General features: G+C 42.8%; 2 protein-coding genes across 4 annotated transcripts in view; both read left to right on the plus strand.

Annotated features, from left to right (window-relative positions):
- The window catches only part of CAPRIN1 (cell cycle associated protein 1), a 51922-nt gene extending 49338 nt beyond the window's left edge, over positions 1-2584 (plus strand). The window contains exon 19 of the mRNA XM_016920660.4: positions 726-2584. Coding sequence (XP_016776149.1) covers positions 726-790 — 65 coding nt within the window. The 3' untranslated portion in view covers positions 791-2584. The remainder of the gene's footprint in view (positions 1-725) is intronic.
- A 4046-nt stretch (positions 2585-6630) lies between these two features.
- The window catches only part of NAT10 (N-acetyltransferase 10), a 42030-nt gene continuing 26904 nt past the window's right edge, over positions 6631-21756 (plus strand). The window contains exons 1-8 of one of the 3 annotated variants that reach the window (XM_016920657.4): positions 6631-7179; positions 9610-9732; positions 10141-10232; positions 13445-13616; positions 15106-15228; positions 17214-17275; positions 19927-20041; positions 20143-20250. In XM_016920657.4, coding sequence (XP_016776146.1) covers positions 9625-9732; positions 10141-10232; positions 13445-13616; positions 15106-15228; positions 17214-17275; positions 19927-20041; positions 20143-20250 — 780 coding nt within the window. In that variant the 5' untranslated portion in view covers positions 6631-7179; positions 9610-9624. Of the gene's footprint in view, positions 7460-7811; positions 8717-9609; positions 9733-10140; positions 10233-13444; positions 13617-15105; positions 15229-17213; positions 17276-19926; positions 20042-20142; positions 20251-21756 lie in introns of those variants that run through there. The other 2 variants (XM_016920658.4, XM_016920659.4) reach the window with 2 other exon arrangements.

Consider the following 21756-nt stretch of genomic DNA (forward strand, 5'->3'; position numbering starts at 1 on the left):
TGATTTGAATACTAGTAGAAACTGGCCAGGAAAAAGGTACATTTTTCTAAAAATTAATGGATCACTTGGGAATTACTGACTTGACTAGAAGTATCAAAGGATATTTGCATGTGAATGTGGGTTATGTTCTTTCCCACCTTGTAGCATATTCGATGAAAGTTGAGTTAACTGATAGCTAAAAATCTGTTTTAACAGCATGTAAAAAGTTATTTTATCTGTTAAAAGTCATTATACAGTTTTGAATGTTATGTAGTTTCTTTTTAACAGTTTAGGTAATAAGGTCTGTTTTCATTCTGGTGCTTTTATTAATTTTGATAGTATGATGTTACTTACTACTGAAATGTAAGCTAGAGTGTACACTAGAATGTAAGCTCCATGAGAGCAGGTACCTTGTCTGTCTTCTCTGCTGTATCTATTCCCAACGCTTGATGATGGTGCCTGGCACATAGTAGGCACTCAATAAATACTTGTTGAATGAATGAATGAATGAGTACTGGTGGAATACTCCATTAGCTTTACTCTTCTTTTAGCTAAGAGAACATGAGCAAATTTGCGCATGACAACTTCCAGGACAGGGGAAACTTGAACACTGAAGAATTGACCTCTTAAGCCTAATAATGTGGTGACAGGCTGCCCACATGCTTCTTGACTTCAGATGAAAATCTGCTTGAAGGCAAAACAAATAATATTTGAAAGAAAAATCAAATGCCATTTTTGTCTTCTAGGTCGTGGAGGGCCCCCAAGACCCAACAGAGGGATGCCGCAAATGAACACTCAGCAAGTGAATTAATCTGATTCACAGGATTATGTTTAATCGCCAAAAACACACTGGCCAGTGTACCATAATATGTTACCAGAAGAGTTATTATCTATTTGTTCTCCCTTTCAGGAAACTTATTGTAAAGGGACTGTTTTCATCCCATAAAGACAGGACTACAATTGTCAGCTTTCTATTACCTGGATATGGAAGGAAACTATTTTTACTCTGCATGTTCTGTCCTAAGCGTCATCTTGAGCCTTGCACATGATACTCAGATTCCTCACCCTTGCTTAGGAGTAAAACAATATACTTTACAGGGTGATAATAATCTCCATAGTTATTTGAAGTGGCTTGAAAAAGGCAAGATTGACTTTTATGACATTGGATAAAACCTACAAATCAGCCCTCGAGTTATTCAATGATAACTGACAAACTAAATTATTTCCCTAGAAAGGAAGATGAAAGGAGTGGAGTGTGGTTTGGCAGAACAACTGCATTTCACAGCTTTTCCAGTTAAATTGGAGCACTGAACGTTCAGATGCATACCAAATTATGCATGGGTCCTAATCACACATATAAGGCTGGCTACCAGCTTTGACACAGCACTGTTCATCTGGCCAAACAACTGTGGTTAAAAACACATGTAAAATGCTTTTTAACAGCTGATACTGTATAAGACAAAGCCAAGATGCAAAATTAGGCTTTGATTGGCACTTTTTGAAAAATATGCAACAAATACGGGATGTAATCCAGATGGCCGCTTCTGTACTTAATGTGAAATATTTAGATACCTTTTTGAACACTTAACAGTTTCTTTGAGACAATGACTTTTGTAAGGATTGGTACTATCTATCATTCCTTATGACATGTACATTGTCTGTCACTAATCCTTGGATTTTGCTGTATTGTCACCTAAATTGGTACAGGTACTGATGAAAATCTCTAGTGGATAATCATAACACTCTTGGTCACATGTTTTTCCTTCAGCTTGAAAGCTTTTTTTTAAAAGGAAAAGATACCAAATGCCTGCTGCTACCACCCTTTTCAATTGCTATCTTTTGAAAGGCACCAGTATGTGTTTTAGATTGATTTCCCTGTTTCAGGGAAATCACAGACAGTAGTTTCAGTTCTGATGGTATAAGCAAAACAAATAAAACATGTTTATAAAAGTTGTATCTTGAAACACTGGTGTTCAACAGCTAGCAGCTTATGTGATTCACCCCATGCCACGTTAGTGTCACAAATTTTATGGTTTATCTCCAGCAACATTTCTCTAGTACTTGCACTTATTATCTTTTGTCTAATTTAACCTTAACTGAATTCTCCGTTTCTCCTGGAGGCATTTATATTCAAAGTGATAATTCCTTCCCTTAGATGCATAGGGAGAGTCTCTAAATTTGATGGAAATGGACACTTGAGTAGTGACTTAGCCTTATGTACTCTGTTGGAATTTGTGCTAGCAGTTTGAGCACTAGTTCTGTGTGCCTATGAACTTAATGCTGCTTATTGTCTCATTCTGACTTCATGGAGAATTAATCCCACCTTTAAGCAAAGGCTACTAAGTTAATGGTATTTTCTGTGCAGAAATTAAGTTTTATTTTCAGCATTTAGCCCAGGAATTCTTCCAGTAGGTGCTCAGCTATTTAAAAACAAAACTATTCTCAAACATTCATCATTAGACAACTGGAGTTTTTGCTGGTTTTGTAACCTACCAAAATGGATAGGCTGTTGAACATTCCACATTCAAAAGTTTTGTAGGGTGGTGGGAAATGGGGGATCTTCAATGTTTATTTTAAAATAAAATAAAATAAGTTCTTGACTTTTCTCATGTGTGGTTGTGGTACATCATATTGGAAGGGTTAACCTGTTACTTTGGCAAATGAGTATTTTTTTGCTAGCACCTCCCCTTGCGTGCTTTAAATGACATCTGCCTGGGATGTACCACAACCATATGTTACCTGTATCTTAGGGGAATGGATAAAATATTTGTGGTTTACTGGGGTATGCTTGCAGTCCTATATAAAACTAAATTTGCTATCTGTGTAGAAAATAATTTCATGACATTTACAATCAGGACTGAAGTAAGTTCTTCACACAGTGACCTCTGAATCAGTTTCAGAGAAGGGATGGGGGAGAAATGCCTTCTAGGTTTTGAACTTCTATGCATTAGTGCAGATGTTGTGAATGTGTAAAGGTGTTCATAGTTTGACTGTTTCTATGTATGTTTTTTCAAAGAATTGTTCCTTTTTTTGAACTATAATTTTTCTTTTTTTGGTTATTTTACCATCACAGTTTAAATGTATATCTTTTATGTCTCTACTCAGACCATATTTTTAAAGGGGTGCCTCATTATGGGGCAGAGAACTTTTCAGTAAGTCTCATTAAGATCTGAATCTTGGTTCTAAGCATTCTGTATAATATGTGATTGCTTGTCCTAGCTGCAGAAGGCCTTTTGTTTGGTCAAATGCATATTTTAGCAGAGTTTCAAGGAAATGATTGTCACACATGTCACTGTAGCCTCTTGGTGTAGCAAGCTCACATACAAAATACTTTTGTATATGCATAATATAAATCATCTCATGTGGATATGAAACTTCTTTTTTAAACTTAAAAAGGTAGAATGTCATTGATTACCTTGATTAGGGCAGTTTTATTTCCAGATCCTAATAATTCCTAAAAAATATGGAAAAGTTTTTTTCAATCATTGTACCTTGATATTAAAACAAATATCCTTTAAGTATTTCTAATCAGTTAGCTTCTACAGTTCTTTTGTCTCCTTTTATATGCAGCTCTTACGTGGGAGACTTTTCCACTTAAAGGAGACATAGAATGTGTACTTATTCTCAGAAGGTTCATTAACTGAGGTGATCAGTTAACAACTAGTTGAGCAGTCAGCTTCCTAAGTGTTTTAGGACATTTGTTCATTATATTTTCCGTAATATAACTAGAGGAAGTGGAATGCAGATAAGTGCCGAATTCAAACCCTTCATTTTATGTTTAAGCTCCTGAATCTGCATTCCACTTGGGTTGTTTTTAAGCATTCTAAATTTTAGTTGATTATAAGTTAGATTTCACAGAATCAGTATTGCCCTTGATCTTGTCCTTTTTATGGAGTTAACGGGGAGGAAGACCCCTCAGGAAAACGAAAGTAAATTGTTAAGGCTCATCTTCATACCTTTTTCCATTTTGAATCCTACAAAAATACTGCAAAAGACTAGTGAATGTTTAAAATTACACTAGATTAAATTATATGAAAGTCTGGTTTTCTCACTGTCCTTGAACGCAGTCTGCTTAAGTTGTTAAAAACCATCCAGCAAAAGCTGTAAGTGAAGTGCTACTGGTGTGAAGAGAGGAAAAGGTTTATAAAAGCAATCTGATAGCCTCGTCTTCTAATACACTTCTCAGCCTCTGCTACTAATATCCTACTTTTAACAAGCTGTTCTGAAGCCTAATCCAGTTACATAAGCAGTACAGCTGTTTTGAGTAGAGGCAGTGGAAGATCAGCAGTTTGTTCCTGATCATCTAGCAAAGGCATTTGTGTATTAATGCTTATTTGGAAATACCAATTTTAAGTACTGTGTTTAATAGGGAGACACACTGTATTAAGCAACTAAACTAAGGCTTTATTCAGCAAATTAGGGTATCCTTTGCCCAGCATCATGCCAAGCACTAGGCATTTAGTGGTGACAAAAATTACTGTGGTTTCTGCTTTCATTGAACTGTCTAATTAAAGACTGATGACACCAAAGTGTAGCAAATGCCATGATGGAGCAATGTGGTTGATGGCAGATATTAAAGCCATGACTGTATACCCTAGTTAAAATGATCAGGGGAGACTTAACTGAAAGGGTAATTGAGCTAGATTTGAAGGATGAGGAGTAGCAGACTAGTCAAAGAAAGGGAGAGAAGAACATACCTAAACATCTGATCACCAGTGACTGAGAAAGTTACCAGGATCAAGTGGAAAGAGAAAGGACTAGCAGAGTTACAGGTTAGAGAAACAGGTAAAGGCTACTAGGGACGGCATAGTAGTTGCATCCCATGTTTTGTCTCTTAAGAACAGTTGCAAACTATTGAAGGTTTTAAAGCTGTGTGTTGGGCCGGGTGTGGTGGCTCGTGCCTGTAATCCCAGCACTTTGGGAGGCCGAGGCGGGTGGATCACGAGGTCAGGAGTTTGAGACCAGCCTGGCCAATATGGAGAAATCCCGTCTCTATTAAAAATAAAAAAGTAGCCAGGCGTCGTGGCATGCGCCTGTAGTCTCAGCTGTTTGGGAGGCTGAGGCAGAAGAATCGCTTGAACCCGGGAAGTGAAGGTTGCAGTGAGCAGAGATCGCGCCACTGCATTCCAGCCTGGGCGACAGAGCGAGACTTCGTCTCAAAAAAAAAAAAAAAAAGGCTGTATTGTTTGGGGTGGGGTTGGTGGCTCACTTAATAAAGTTACCATTTAAAGAACATTGAATGCAATGAACAACATATATGGACCAAGAGATGGTAAGGAGGCTTGTTGGAGTGGCCCATGTGAGAAATGGATTCCAACTTAAGGTGCGGATGGGGTGGTGGTAGTGAATGGATTCTATGGATTCCCTATCTCACTGGTCACTACTCAGTATCCTTTGCTGATTTCTCCAGGTCTTGGATGTCAGACTTCATCTCTAGCTGTGTTCTTCCCTGGGTGATCTGATCCAATCCCATGATTTTGAATATGATCAGCATTTTAGTCCTGAATATTTCTAGGTCCCAAACCTCTCAAAACTCATATTCAACATCTTGATATGAATTTCTCAATATTCCAAGTCAACTCCTTGATTACCCAACACCAGTTGTTCATTCATCCAGTTGCTCAGAGCAAATGTTTTGGGTGCCATCTTCAATGTACTTTTATAACCTGCATCTAATCCTTAAGTGAGTCCACGTGGTTCTAACTTGAATATCCAGAGTTATCTAATACTTCTAACTACTACCACAACTACCATCCTAGCACAGGTGACTACAATAGCTTATAATTGTTCTCCTTTTTCTACCTTTGCCTTCCTGTGATTTAGTTTTTGCATAACAGGAAGCCTTTTAAGAGGGCAAAGCAGATTTTCTCATTTCCCTGTCCCCCACAAACTCTAGTGGTTTCTCATCATGACTAGAATTAAATTCTAAATCTGGTCCTTCACTTGCCCACTGCTTTGGCCACACTGACTGCTTTGCCAGGACTCCCCCATCTTGGAGCTTTTGTATGTACATCTTTGGCATGGGGAAGTTTTTCACTCATATTTTCAGGGCTCATTCTTTCTAAATTTCAGGTCCTTGTTCCATCCAGTGTCTCCCCGTCAGAGGCCTTCAGTGTTCGTTTCTAAAATAGTACCCTTAGTCACTTTACTCACTTGATACTTTTGCTTAATAGCATTTAAAACTTAACCTAGAATTAACCACGAGGGGCAGGAACATTTTGGACACTATCCCTTGTGAGCAGAATAGTGCCTGGGCATATTCGCATTTTGCTGAATGAACTAAAAAATAATTTCATGATGGATGTTGGATTAAATGGGTAGTGCTGCTGATGACATTAAAATTAAAAGTGTATCTGGGGAAGGGGTTTGGATTCAGACATTTGCGGTATCCAGGAGGAAACATCAAGCAGTTGATAATGTTTTTTGAAGTTCAGCGATCTGCCCGAAAGTCAAGAATGCAACACTATGTATAGGTTGTCCCTGTAGTCATGTTCTTGGAGTTCACTGGAAGCCCAGGGGGAGTAATTTCATTTGACGACCATATACAGGCCTAATGGGAGCCTGCAAAGTACAGCGGCCGCAGTCATGGGTAGATTACAGGATTCCCATCTGTAAGATCAGTACTGTGGGGGTGGAGGGCCAAGCGAAACCAATAAAATAGGTCTGTTGGCCGAGTTTCCTCAATTTAACAGGGATCGGTTAAATTGAACACAAATCGTTGGATCCGTCGCGTCTCGCGTAACCCGGCTGACGCTGAAAACCCTGGACCTACGTGGGCAGGCCCTGGGGTGCGGACATCTATTTTGCCCTTCTTAGCCGAGGTACTTTAGCTGGGATATGAAGAGTGAAGAGGCAAACCGCAGCCAACACCCAGCTACCGCGAGCAGTGGGACTAAAATGCGCAACCGCAGTGGACATCTAGGCCTCAGCTCCGCTTCTGGTGGCTTACGTCATTACTCAGCGACAGCCTTGAGGAAGGTCCCTTCTCGCTCGCCATCTCTGCGACTTTAATGCGCTTGCGCACGCGCTGTCTACCAGTTCCTGAGAGGGACGCGTGCCGCGGAGCCAGGCTTGCTACGTGACCCGGACACCAGGCATACGCTAGGGGCAGTCAGCTGTGCCTTCTCTTTCGGAGTTGTTCCGTGCTCCCACGTGCTTCCCCTTCTCCACTGGCTGGGATCCCCCGGGCTCGGGGCGCAGGTACCCAACGCGGGAGGGCCGGGTATGGATGCCAAGATCGGTGTCTGTGTCCTTCCTGGGCCGAGAGGGGACCGGCCTCAGGATGAAGGCTCTGCATCCGGACGGATACCTGGCCTACGCCGACTGTCCTCCACCCCTCTTTTGGGGCGCACCAAGATAACAGAATCACCTCTCCAATACGCAGCCGCTCTCGGCGCGTGCTTCTCGAGCGTCCTCGGGGATTTGCGTGGCTCGATACCCACCCTCTAAGTGCCTGTAACTGGGGAGTCGGGGTGAATGGGTGGGTGACAACAGTTGCTTTCCGTGGAGCTTGCCCGCAGTGCCTGGCTGCAGGTCTGGGCATTATACTTAGGGTAATCTGATTCCAGATCCTTCCACGTTCTTAAATCCTTCACTGTGCACATTCCTTTATACTCTTTATTCAGCAGTCACATTCAGGACTTGGTTTTGTTTGCCAATGCACCTAAAATGGTGCCTGCCACATAGATGTTATGTGTAGATAGACGAATGAGTGAGCGAAAAATAATCATCTCCTTCAAGGCCTTCCCCATCCAGGCCTTCCATGACAGCTTCAGCCCATAGTAATCTCAGCCCTTCCTTCATCTGACCGGTCCCTCAGTATAGCTATTTTTTTTTTTTTTTTTTTTTTTTTTACATCTAATTTTACCTGTGTTCTTGTTCCTCATCTCATTCTCTTAAATACCTTCTTCAAGAAGAATGCAAGCTTGAAGTCAAGGGCCTTGTGGTACTACTTCTGGGGCTCCCACAGTAGCTAGAGCAAAAGGCAGCCCCCATTAATTAGTTGTTGATTGATTTTTGCGGGATCTTTATGTGGCCGGCAACACAAGGTTTACAAGTTGGGAAGATTGGCGAACTAGGAAGAGCTCAGGCTTTGGAGTCAGGAAGACTTGAGTGTGAATTCTGTCTGTCGATTTTCTGCCTCGGGATATTTGAATTCTTTATACTTTCTCCTTTACGTATAAATTGGGGTCCTTGACAGTGACTTAGTGTTTTATAGTAAGACATATGCTAAAATCTGTTTGGATTGGAAGGTTAGAAGGGACAGTTAAGGTATGGTAAGTTTCAGTAAATGAGCTTTATGTTTATAATGTAGTAGGTACCAGAGTTTCTAAGTAGCATGTCACTTTTACATCTAAGTAGCATGTTACTTTTACAGTGATATTTCTGATTTTTTTTTTGATGTATTTATTGGGATGATGCAGTATTTTACTGTAGGTAATCACAGAACCTTTTTTTTTTTTTTTTTGAGACGGAGTCTCACTCTGTCGCCTAGGCTGGAGTGCAATGGCACACCATCTCGGCTCACTGCAACTTCCGCCTACCGGATTCAAGTGATTCTCTTGCCTCAGCCTCTCCTGCAGCTCCACCACCACTCCCGGCTAAGTTTTGTATTTTTAGTAGAGACGGGGTTTCGCCATACTCTCGACTTTCTGACCTCAGGTGATCCACCCGCCTCGGCCTCCCAAAGTGCTGGGCTTACAGGCATGAACCACCACTCCCGGCGAGAACTTTTGAGGTCTGTCTGTACAAAGGCTTCAATATCGTTTTCCCTAAAATGAGGAAACAGTTGGACACATTACATCATGGAATTATTCATTGATGGTTATTGATTTCCCTGACTTTATTAGTAACACGTGAATTTTTTAAGATTCCACAAAAACAAAAGAACAAAATAAAAGTCCCACCATCCAGAAGTAGCTGCTTTATACTTTGGTATTTCCTTCCAGTCTTTTTTATTTTTCCCTCTGTTATGTGTATGCATAAGAAATGTTATCATACTTTATTCTGTCATGATCCTGTCATAAGCATCTATATCCATATCCTTAGTTGTTAAAAATGCTTGGCCCAGCGTGGTGGCTCACACCTGTAATCCCAGCCCTTTGGGAGGCTGAGGTGGGCAGATTGCGAGGTCAAGAGATCGAGACCATCCTGGCCAACATATGCGCCTGTAGTCCCAGCTACCTGGGAGGTTGAGGCAGGAGGATTGCTTGAACCCAGGAAGCAGAGGTTGCAGTGAGCCGAGATCATGCCATTGCACTCCAGCCTGGCGACAGAGTGAGACTCCGTCTCAAAAACAAACAAAATGCTTTGGATATTTGGATATCTCCTTATGTATTTTAGTCATTCTTCTACTTTTTTGAATATACAAGTTTCTGGCTTTTAAAAAATATTTAATAGAGGTGAATTACAGGCTTTCCAGGCTGAGGGAAGGTTTTCTCACCTCCCAAGCCTAAGGTTTCCTGAGTTTAAAACTAGAGGCTGATGTCTTCCTGTGGAGCTCGTAGAGGGTTAAGTAAGACAATATTTATAGATATGCCTAGCACAGTCCCAGGCCCCACAAGAGGCAGCCAGCTAATGTTCCTTAGACAATCTAGTGCGCATGGCCAGTTGTCTTTCTTTCTCTTTTAGTAATAATTTTTCACCATGCATCGGAAAAAGGTGGATAACCGAATCCGGATTCTCATTGAAAATGGAGTAGCTGAGCGGCAAAGATCTCTCTTTGTTGTAGTTGGGGATCGAGGAAAAGATCAGGTATGGCCTGGTAAATGCTTCCTGAATTACTTTTTATCTTGTCCAAAGAATCAGCATATTTAAGCACTCTGCTGTTTCAGGACATAATGGCATTAAGATCTCTTTGGCTGGTAAGATGCCTAGTGGGAACCTTTCTTTATTTCCTGGAAGTGGTGAATTCTCTGTATTTAGATTGATTCGCAGACAAGCTAATACCTTTTGAAGCCTGGGGTGGTGGGTTGACCACAAAGTGAACTGTATGTGACCTGGCTTCTAGTCCAAACCTGGTCATTGCTCGCCTTGGGACCTTGGGCACTTCCCTTCCCTGGCCCTCAATTTAGTTTACACATCCGTCAAATGAGGTCTTAAGCCTGGCAGTCTCTAAAGTCTCTTTTGTGCCTGAAATTCTGTGACTTTTTTGTTTGGCAGGTGGTAATACTTCATCACATGTTATCCAAAGCAACTGTGAAGGCTCGGCCTTCAGTGCTGTGGTGTTATAAGAAAGAGCTGGGGTTTAGCAGGTAAGCTGGGCTCTTCATGTGTTTTATCCAACTTACAATTCCTGCTCATTAGTTAAATGCCAGGAAATGATTCCTTCACATATTTTTTAAGGGTCTTTAGTGGAGGTGCTATCTCTGAGGACAAATGGAGCTGATATCCTTTCTTCATTTCTGAAAATAAGTTTCAAATCATTTTCATGCTTTTTAAGTCACCAATCCAATGCCTTGCCTTCTGCATATGGTTTTCCTTCCTGCTTTTCTAGGCTGATTAAGCCCATCTCATTGCAAGTTCCTTCAAACTGTCTTTCCTACCTCAAATTCATTCCACTTTTCACTCTCTCTCTTTTTCTCCCCTTCTTTCATGGAGGGGGGATATGCCTCATCCCATGTCCAAGGAAAACCCCTTTATGTACCCTGTGTCTCCTCCCTCACCTCTTTCAGGACCTGTATTGTCTTTCCTCTGCTGGCCACCCCATACCCTTTGGAAACTTTCTCCTTCCTGTAAACATGCTCAGATTTTTCTATTATCAAAAGCTGATTACTTACATACCCAGATTTCTCTCTCAGGTTAGCATTTCCCCCCATTTTTATTGCCATATACCTTAAAACAGAAATCTTTTGCACTTAGTAGCCACTTTTGCAGTCTGGTTTCTGCTTCTATAATTGTGATCAAATTGTGCAGTTAGACATCCCCAGCAGCTTGATGCCTAATGCGTCAACTTTTCTCTCTTTCTCCTCCTTTTCAGAGCTCTGCCTCTTCTTCTACCAGTTCACTGCTGTATTTGACAGTTGGCTATTTGAAGCTGTGGTAGTCAAGACTTTTAGTCATAGATAACATACTTTCAACACAAATACAATTTGGCACAAAGGGATTTCATTGAGGTATATGGGATATTTCCTGGAATCCAAGGGGATAAGATTTCAGCTCTGCTCACGGGTGATCTAGAGTCACAGTACTAATGCTCCCAGCTCAATTTGTCATCTCAGTGTATCTGCTCTATGCAGACCAACTTTCTCACTGCAGACCAGCTTTCTGTTTTCTGTTGTCCCCCTAGCAGAAACAACACTTGCGTTTTCCTTGTTTCAGGCCCAGCCATGTGGAAATCAGACTTTTTCCCAAAATTCTGGTGGAAAAATGCCCACCCCTGGCCAGAGGAGGGTGGGGTTGGTCATAGCATAATAGAAAGTTGGAAGTTCTACCTACAACTTTGTGTTTGGAGAAGTTTGGATGGGGTGGGTAGTGCTGTTCCTTGCCAGATAACCACCATGGCATCACCTAAGAAATAGTCTCCTTTTTTGGCTTCAGTGTCTTTACTCAGACCACCTTCCGGAGCTCTTCTCTTTCTCTGGATCTTGTCTCCTTACTCTAAACCTAGCTGGCTTGTGCGATTCTGTCCTTGAGCCTCTTCTAATTTCCAAATGTGCTCATCTCCGATCTGACTCTGAAAGCCTGTCTCCAGCTCTGGTTGCTTTATGCTGTGACTAACCTCCCTCCTTTTCTTTGCTCATGCTGTCTCCTCTGCTTGGAATGCCACTTCCACCTCCCCGATATCACCTATTGAAATCCTGTTTCTCAGGGCCTGCCTCCTCCGTGAAACTTTTCCTGAGCCCCCCAGTCATACCTGGTGGTTCCTCTACCTTCCTCTGCACTTGTCCTTCTCCTATAATGTTTGCCAATGGATGCTTTTGCTTTAGGGTAAAGTCACTTACATACTGTGACTTACGTTCATTTTTTTTTCTTTCCCTTTTTTTTTTTTTTTTTTTTTTACTTTTAGGTGATAAGCTTATTTAGTTAGGAGCCCTCTTCTATTTATCTTTGTATTTTCATACTTTTAACTGATTTAGCATGTTTATCATAGGTACTCAGTATACATTGAGTTGGATGTGTTGTTAACAGGCTCTAAAATTATTTTAATTTAAATTAGTACCAGAGGCTAAACTTGCCCCTGTCCTGTGGTCTTAAAGTGAAGGAATTCTGCCTAAAGGAAACCAGACAATCATAAGAGCCTTACTGATGAAATGTGAAAAGTGCAGAAAACCCAGAGATGAAAATAAAAAACATCTCACTGTCTAGGCATTGTCAGCATCTAGGTGTATATTACAGGGATGTAGTTTTGAACCATAATTGGTATTCTGTTGTATATACTCTCATATTTAGAGAGGTAGGCATTTTTAATACAGATTGAGAATAAGGCCTGTTGCCTATCCCAGAATTTTAAGTTTTTAGGGCTTCTGGTTTTCACTATTTTTCATTTGGCAAATATGAGATGGGTGTGGAATTAGGCAGTTCAAAGTCTTCTGGGCAGATTTGCCTTTTGAATTAAAACCACCTGGCTTCACTTCTAAAAATCTACTTTTGTACCTCTTATAGCTCTTCTGCCCCACCCCTGTCTTAGTCTGGCAGAGCATTGTGTTCAAGCTAATGCCTGTTTGTAAGTCATGGGCTTAGGGCCTGAGCCAGAAGGGACAGTGGAGACAAACTCACCCACTGCCTTGGTTCATAGATGAGGAAGTGGAGGCCCACAGGAGGAAAGGCCTTTGTTCTAGCTATTAAGTTAGAGAACTATGGTAAAATTTTGATCAGCTGTAATCCTCCATTCTAGAACATTCTAGTTCTCTCTTTTGGTAAAGGAAAGGTAAGTAGCAACTGGATATGCAGGGTTTTTAAGACCAAAAAAATTCAGGAATTCCTTAGAGATGTCCAGATTCCATTCTGATCCCTGTGTCCTGTATCATTATTGTCTTACGTAAGACCTGCCCTTGAAGACATAATCCCACATTCTCGGGGAGGAAGTCCTCTAGGAAGGATGAGTAAAGTAATGTGCCATCAGCTTGTCTTTCCCAGGATCTCTGGGGAGCAGCACAGTGCAGTTGAAGCATTGGCTTATGACTGAGATAATGAGGCCACTCAGGTTTGGTTTCAAGCTCTGGCTTTGGCCAAATGTGAGGGTTAGCTACCCTATTACCCATCTTTTAAAGCAAAGTATTTGCTCAAGGTCACAGGCAAAATAGCAGAGTTCACACATAGACTTATCACTTACTCCAAGCCCTTAAGCACTCTAATGCCTCTCATGCCTCTCCACTGCCCTCCACCTGAAGTGGGCCTCACACTTTCAAGTTCCCTGCTAGCTCTGAAAGTCTAAGTGGGTGATCACTGAGCCTTTCCCCTGGTTCCAACTCTTTAGCTGCTCTGGTTAACTGGCTCTCATGGGATTGGGGGCGTGTGATTGCAGTCACCGGAAGAAAAGAATGCGACAGCTGCAGAAGAAAATAAAGAATGGAACATTGAACATAAAGCAGGATGACCCCTTTGAACTCTTCATAGCAGCCACAAACATTCGCTACTGCTACTACAACGAGACCCACAAGATCCTGGGCAATACCTTCGGCATGTGTGTGCTGCAGGTGGGTGGCTTCCTCTAACCTGTGATTGAAGTCAGAGTCTTGAGGGTTGCTTGGGCTGCCTGGCTTTCCACTGGGAACAGATGTACAGTAAGGAGAGGAGAGTCCCATGTTCCCTATGCCCAAGCATTATTAGTGGAAGTCCCGGCCACTTTCCAAAGTACACTCGGTCACCTACCCCATATAAAAAGAGAATTTTCTACTTAAATCAGCACTTGTCTAGAGACACCAGAACTGAAGTGATGAGTTATTATAACGGGTTCTAACTAGCTAAAGCTGATAAAGCAAATGCCAGAGACTTTGAGTGCCTCTAGGACCCCAGGTCCTTATTGGCATTCACCAAAGACTTTTTTTGTCCAGTGAGCAATGGGACTTGTTTTCCAACCGGATATAGACCCATGTACTTAAATGTCCTGTCCAGAGTGCCTGAGTAGCATACCCACCATGAAGGCCCCTCTCCCCTTTTCTAGCCCTTAAAAACCCCTCACTTTACCCCTCAGAGACTACTTGGTGAATTTCTGCACTGGTGTGTATTCTCTTGCCTGGCAAGTTAATAGACTAAGTTTCACTTTGTGTGTGTGTGTGTGTGTGTAAGCACTGGTGGTCTTTGTTTTATTCTTTGTTTCTTTGATTCCTGTGCCACCTCCCTTCCCCATTCTCCCAAAAAAGACAAGACAAAATTAAGCACAAATCCCCACATTTTCGTGTGTTTATCATATACACTTACGACTGTCCCCATTATTATGTCAAGTTACATACCTTGCAAAATATGGGTTGTCTCCTATACTGCTGGCTTGCATCTCACCTTGGAGGCCAAAAAAGAGGGCATTATGCCTCATTTTCACCTTTACTCAGGGAAATGCCCTGGGTTATCACTGATTGGTAGGGAGTGGTCTTCTACTTGCTGCCATGATCAATTGCCTGAATAATGACTCCTGTGAGCAGTAGCTCCCCCATGTAGTATAGTTTTGTCAAACAGGTTTGAGCTATAAATGTCAGAAAATGTAAGATGTTTCTGAAATTCAAGTATGAATCAGTGAAGGTTGGAAAATTTGTTTCCAAATAGGATTTTATCAGAGACATTTTTGACATATAAAACTAACAACGTCTCTAATAAGAGACCCATTTTTGGCATATAAAACCAGGTATTCGTATATTCGAGGGTTTGGCCCTCTTCTGTGGTACCCCTGTGTGTGTATCCTGGGAAGTCAAGGTGGGAACAGGTATGGTCTTGGCTTTGTGCTCTGAAGTCTTCTTTTTGCCTTATCACCTGGCTTTTGGTTAAGAGTCCCTTGGGTTGGGCCGGGCGCGGTGGCTCATGCCTGTAATCCCAGCATTTTGGGAGGCTCAGGTGGGTGGGGAGCCAAGATTGCGCCACTGCACTCCAGCCTGGGCAACAGAGCAAGACTCCATCTCAAAAAAAAAAAAAAAAAAAAAGTCCTTTGGGTAGCTATTTGCATGACCAGCCCTTTCTAACGCCCCCTTCTTCCAGGATTTTGAAGCCTTAACTCCAAACTTGCTGGCCAGGACTGTAGAAACAGTGGAAGGTGGTGGGCTAGTGGTCATCCTCCTACGGACCATGAACTCACTCAAGCAATTGTACACAATGACCATGGTAAGCATCTGTTTTTTAACTTAATTGTGAGGGTTCAAGTAAATCTGTTTTTGCTGTGTTCTGCTTTCTTTAAAGAATTCCTGTTGGGCAGCTCCAGTGAGTAGTCAGCACAGCCTCTGGGCTAAGAGCTCTTTGATTTTAACTAATGAAAAAGTCACTACAGTTAAAATCTGAGGGTCCATGAGTGTGCCTAGGAATCTCTGAATTTCACCTTTGTTTTCAGGCACTTGCAAATTCTACACCAGTGAGATTCAGATATGATACAGCTTTTATGTAGTTAAATTTTCTGGAATGATATTGTACAAGGAGCAATGCCAGTGCCTAAATTTGTGTATTGCAAAAAAAGGACCATGTGCAGACTGCTCACTGGCCCTTATCCTAATGGATGACGAAGGAACATTTGCCAGTTGTACTCCAGTTTGGCAAGAATTTCAACTCCAGCAGAGATTGTGTTCTCCCAAAGCAAAAGACACTGACTGAGGACATGGTGAGGAATTAGGGATATGTCTCACCTGATGCAGAGCTGGTCTCCTCACTTTATCAGCGTTGCCAAGTCAGTGTTCAGAGGCAAGTTTTAAGTCATGCCCATGTCCAGCAGCTCAGTAATGGTGGTCGGATTGGACTTAGGGTTTCCTGAGCTGCATTTATCTGATGAAATGGACTTTCCTCAAATCTTAGGGGCTGTTTCCTGTCATTACTTCTCCCTTCATCACTTGCACTACAGCCCTTTTGGCCTCCTCAAATGTCCTCAGACATGCCCAGCACACACTCATGTGAGGGCCTCGGCACTTGCTGTTCCCACTGGAATGTGCTTCCTCTGGACCTCTGCCTGGCTCGCTTCCTCATTGCATTCAAGCCCCTGCTCAGATATCACCTCATCCATGTGGTCTTTCCTCACACCCTGTTTACAGTAGGCAGCTCCGCCTGTCACTCCTTAACCGGCTTTATTTTTCTTCAAAGCACTTGACAATGACTTAAAGTTATTATTATTATTTGTCTGTCCTCCTGTGCTAGTCTCTAAATTTCACTGGAGGGCCGATCACAGTGGCTCACACCTGTAATCCTAGCATTTTGGGAGCCTGAGGTGGGCGGATCACCTGAGGTCAGGAGTTTGAGACCAGCCTGGCCAACATGGTGAAACCTCGTCTCTACCAAAAATACAAAAAAAATTAACCAGGTGTGGTGGTGCACACCTGTAATTCCAGCTACTAGGGAGGCTGAGGCAGGAGAATTGCTTGAACTCAGGAGGCGGAGGTTGCGGTGAGCTGAGGTCACGCCACTGCACTCCAGCCTGGGCAACAGAGCAAGACTCCGTCTCAAAATAAATAAATAAGTAAATAAATTTGATTGGAACAGAGAGTTAGTTTTCTTTGCTGTTGCATTTCCAGACCTTAGAAGAGTTCCTGGCATTTAGTAAGCATTCCTTAGATATTTGAGAGTGAACGAATGACTTTGTGCTCACATCAGTTTGTTCTTCCTCTCCCTCTGACATAGCTACCTACTTACCCTTCAGGCCTCAGCTTATCTCAGAGAGGCCCTCCCTCACTACCCTACATAAGTGACCCCCACTTGCTATCCGTGCAGTCTATATTTCATATGTAGCATTTGTCAAAATTTGTATTTATCTACTAATTTTTCTTCCTCCATCCATTATACTCCAAGCGCCATGAGAACAGAGGTCATGCTTTGTTCATTAGTGTATACACAGCATATCTGGCACACAGCATGCCAATTTTATGAAATAAATGAATATAACTTAGGATGCTAGGAAAAATGTGGAAAAGTGAAAGATTTTAATAAGCAACGTTGCATTCAGTGTCTGATCCCAGTTTCAGCAAATACCATTTGGCACAGCAGTGTGTGTGGGAGTGATTTTGTTTCCAGCAAGATCGCCCATGTCTCCTTGGATAGAGCTTTGTATTTGGACCCTGGTCCTCAGCACTGTTTGCATGCCTTTGTTAATGGATGTTGTCTTTCTTTGTTAGGATGTGCATTCCAGGTACAGAACTGAGGCCCATCAGGATGTGGTGGGAAGATTTAATGAAAGGTAATTCTATAGTTCCTCCCAATTGTGGGGCAGCCACATTGGGAGGGACATTTTTATCTTGGACTCAACTGAAAACTTTGCTTTTATATTGGGGAAAGTAGTACAATATTCCAAAAATGATGAGATTCTTGACAGCAGCAGCAGTTGTGAGACTAACTGGAAGCGGTGAAACGTGGTGGAAAGTTGGAGCCAGGAAACCTCAATTTTGTCTTGCTACTGGCCTTGACAGCTCAGTTAAACCAGGTTACTCTCTCTGGCTCTTAGCTTACTCATCTTTTAAAGGAGTGATTTTTCTGGATCACTGCTTCCCAGAAGATATTTCATAGAGCAGTAGTCTTTCCAAACTTTTTATTATGAATATGACATACTGGCATAGTAAAAATGATTAAGAGAAATATGGGAGGTGGGGTGAGATGTAATTAGAGGCAGAAAAAGGCAACAAAATGTTTCTTCTGAGCAAAGGAACACCCATAATTTCAAATATGGTGTACAGTTTGTTATCTGAAATTAAATTTGTATGTATTTATTTTTATTTTATTTATTTATTTTTTTGAGATGGAGTCTTGCTCTGTTGCCCAGGCTGGAGTGTAGTGGTGCGATTTTGGCTCACTGCAACCTTTGCCTCCCAGGTCGAGTGATTCTCCTGTATCAGCCTCCCGAGTAGCTGGGATTACAGGTGCCCACCACCACACTCGGCTAATTTTTTGTATTATTATTATTATTATTTTTTTGAGACAGAGTCTCGCTCTGTTGCCCAGGCTGGAGTGTAGTGGTGCGATTTTGGCTCACTGCAACCTTTGCCTCCCAGGTCGAGTGATTCTCCTGTATCAGCCTCCCGAGTAGCTGGGATTACAGGTGCCCACCACCACACTCGGCTAATTTTTTGTATTATTATTATTATTATTTTTTTGAGACAGAGTCTCGCTCTGTTGCCCAGGCTGGAGTGTAGTGGTGCGATTTTGGCTCACTGCAACCTTTGCCTCCCAGGTCGAGTGATTCTCCTGTATCAGCCTCCCGAGTAGCTGGGATTACAGGTGCCCACCACCACACTCGGCTAATTTTTTCTATTATTATTATTATTATTTTTTTGAGACAGAGTCTCGCTCTGTTGCCCAGGCTGGAGTACAGAGACACGATCTTGGCTCACTGCAACCTCTGCCTCCCGCATTCAAGCAATTCTTGTGCCTCAGCTTCCCAAGTAGCTGGGATTACAGGAGCCCACCACCATGCCTGGCTAATTTTTGTATTTTTAGTAGAGACAAGGTTTCACCATGTTGGCCAGGCTGGTCCTGAACTCCTGACCTCAAGTGATCTGCCCCGCTCAGTCTCCCAAAGTGCTAGGATTGCATGTATGAGCCACCGTGCCTAGCCATTTTTTGTATTTTTAGTAGAGGTGGGGTTTTCACTGTGTTGGCCAGGCTGGTGTCGAACTCCTGACCTCAAGTGATCTGCTCACTTTGGCCTCCCAAAGTGCTGGGATTACAGGCGTGAGCCACTGTGCCCGACCATAGAACACTAGTCTTTTAAGAGGGAACATATGAGGAGGGTTTGGCTATATATGTCTGGGAAACACCTATACCGTTTTTTCCTTTATGAAGATTTGCCCCAGCCTGTTGTAATCTCTGAAAAGTCTTGCAGCAGCAGGGACCTGTTTAACTGATTGTTTCCCAAATTTATTTTACCACAGAGTTTTTTTGGGGGGTGTGGGAACACCAGTTAGCACCCTGTGAAACACCTTAGGAAATTTTGACCTAAATCAGTGGTTCTCATCTGGAGCCATTTGGCCCCCTGGGGACATTTGGCAATGTCTGGAAATGTTTTGATCGTAATGACTTTGGGAGGGTGGTGGTGGGTGCCGTGGGCATGCGGTGGGTAGAGGCCAGGGATGCTGCTGAACAACTGGTGGTGCACAGGACAGCTCCACACCAAAGAATTATCTGGTCCAAAATGTCAGTAGTGCTGAGGTGTAGAAATCCGAGCCTTGATGAACCCTGGGGGCCTTTCTCATTTTAACCATCTGTGATGCACTAAGTCAGTAGAATGAGCAGATCAGGAGGAGCAGCTGTGTGCTACTGAATACAACAGAAGCCTGTGAAATCCTTTTCTTGCAGTGGGAGGATGTTTGAATTTTATAGTCAAACACATTTTTTTTCCTGCATGCAAGAACGTTTGTATTGTATTTCTTTGGGGAGCTTTCCTTTCCCCTTCTTCCTTTTTTTTCTTTTTCCTAGTGACAAAAGATGAATTCATTTGTATTTTTTCCCTGTGTGACTGGTGATCATATGGGGGTTGGGTTTGGAATTCCCCATTTAAGGATGGCCTGAAACTCCTCAGTGCTAAAGAGCAAGCCGGGGAGGATGAGGGGAGGGCCACGTGGTGTAGGGAATAGTGGCAGTCATGTACAACAGGAGGGCTTCTAATTGATCTCCTGGGATGAGTCCTTGGTTTTCTGATTTGCTGTATAAAGTATGTTCAGGTGCCTTGTGGAGGAGGTGCTGAATCATCTCACACTGCTCTCCAACTAGGTTTTAGCTTTTTCTGGCTTTCTTAGAGACACTTGGGGCCAATTAATTTTTTTGAAGAAAAATTATACTCTGTATAGACATTGCATGCCCTCCCCAACACTTCATTGCAGCGGTTTTGTATCTCAGGTTTATTCTGTCTCTGGCCTCTTGTAAGAAGTGTCTCGTCATTGATGACCAGCTCAACATCCTGCCCATCTCCTCCCACGTTGCCACCATGGAGGCCCTGCCTCCCCAGACTCCGGTGAGTCTGTGCTGGGGTCCAGGAATCTGGGGGAGGCTACGTTTTCTGTGTTGTTCCTCCTGTGACAGTGACAGACCTTCCCCTTCTCCTCTTTCTGGTAGGATGAGAGTCTTGGTCCTTCTGATCTGGAGCTGAGGGAGTTGAAGGAGAGCTTGCAGGACACCCAGCCTGTGGGTGTGTTGGTGGACTGCTGTAAGACTCTAGACCAGGTGAGTGTGGTGCTCAGCACTTCCAACACAAAGGTAGTAAAACATAGCATACGGAGCGTAACAGAAGCCAAGGTACGTTGACTCAAGACCCAGACCCTCCCTGGAGAAGGGGACTTTTCCCCTTGCTCATACTCGTGTGTGCTCAGCAACAGTAGGGCTATTTCATGTTGTGTGGGTTCCCAAAAGAAGTCTGGGGATTACCTCCCCCTAGTCAGGGTACAGATAGAGCAGATGAATTATTATTATTATTATTATTATTTTTTAAAAGACGGAGTCTCACTCTGTCATCCAAGCTGGAGTGCAGTGGCATGATCACGGCTCACTGTAACTTCGAACCCCTGGCCTCAAGCAGTCCTCCTGCCTCAACCTCCTAAGGTGCTGAGATTACAGGCATGATCCACTACATCTGGACAGATTACACTGAAAGAGGAATCCTCTCACCACTTTTTCCAAGAGAGGGCAACATACCTGTGTTCTGCAATTTCAGTTAAGTTTTGATGATATAAAGGTTTTTGCCTATAGCTTATTCAGAAGTGAGAGGAGAACTTGAGGCCCCTAGTCTGGTATTTACCCTGGTTCCAGTGTGAGGCCTGATGAGGGCCCTCTGGGGTAATAACGTACCTGGTCTTTGAGTGCAAATAGCAGGCTGGGTGAGAGCTTACAGGTTGCATTTCTGTGCTCACCTAGGTGGTCTGCACTGGTAAACTTGGCTTCCCTGGTGGTTCCTGGGCCATGATGGGAACTGACTGGGCACAGCCCAGAGGTCTTTGAACTGTCAGGTGTGTTCAGGGTTCTAGGTCACCCTGAGCCAAATGAGCAGCATGGGTCGCTGCCCTTGAGAGGGAAGATAGCTGCAGTGACACCTCCCGCTTAGGGCTGAGTCCCAGCAGGCTGGCTTCCCTTTTCATTCTGGAAATACGATCAGCAGCTACATAGCTCTCTATGCAGCTCCAGCTGCAGGCCCTAGGCTTTTTTGATTCACTTCCTGGTACCCTCTTTATCACAAAAGAGAAGGAGTGAGTGATAGGATAAAGCAGGAGAAACTGATTCTAGTTAAGTAGTGTTATAAGAAAACAAATGGCCTATGACCAAAAAAACCCAAAAAGTTAATAGAAAAAGAGTACATAAAAAAATAAGAAGTGGTGTTTCCACTTGGCAGTTTCACTCTGCAGAAACAACTGCTATTAACAGTTTATTATGTATCCTGCTGCCTCTTTTTTCATGCACATAAATGAATTAAATGCGAAGGGGTCATACTACAGAGTGTAAGTGGTCCCCTGTTAGACATTTGGATTGATTCCAGCATTTCCACTGTTAGAAACAGTGCTCTTAGGGGATTCTTACAGATAAGTCTGTGGGCACTATATTTAGGATACGTTTCCAGAAGAGAAATTGCTGGATGAGAGGTTGTGTGTATTCAAATGGGTGTTGTACCAGTTGATGGAACTATCCAGTGTGTGGAAATGCCTTTTTCTCTACACCCTTGCAACCGTGATTCCTAGTAAA

The sequence above is a fragment of the Pan troglodytes genome, chromosome 9 (assembly GCF_028858775.2).
Source record: "Pan troglodytes isolate AG18354 chromosome 9, NHGRI_mPanTro3-v2.0_pri, whole genome shotgun sequence".
NCBI lineage: Eukaryota > Metazoa > Chordata > Mammalia > Primates > Hominidae > Pan > Pan troglodytes.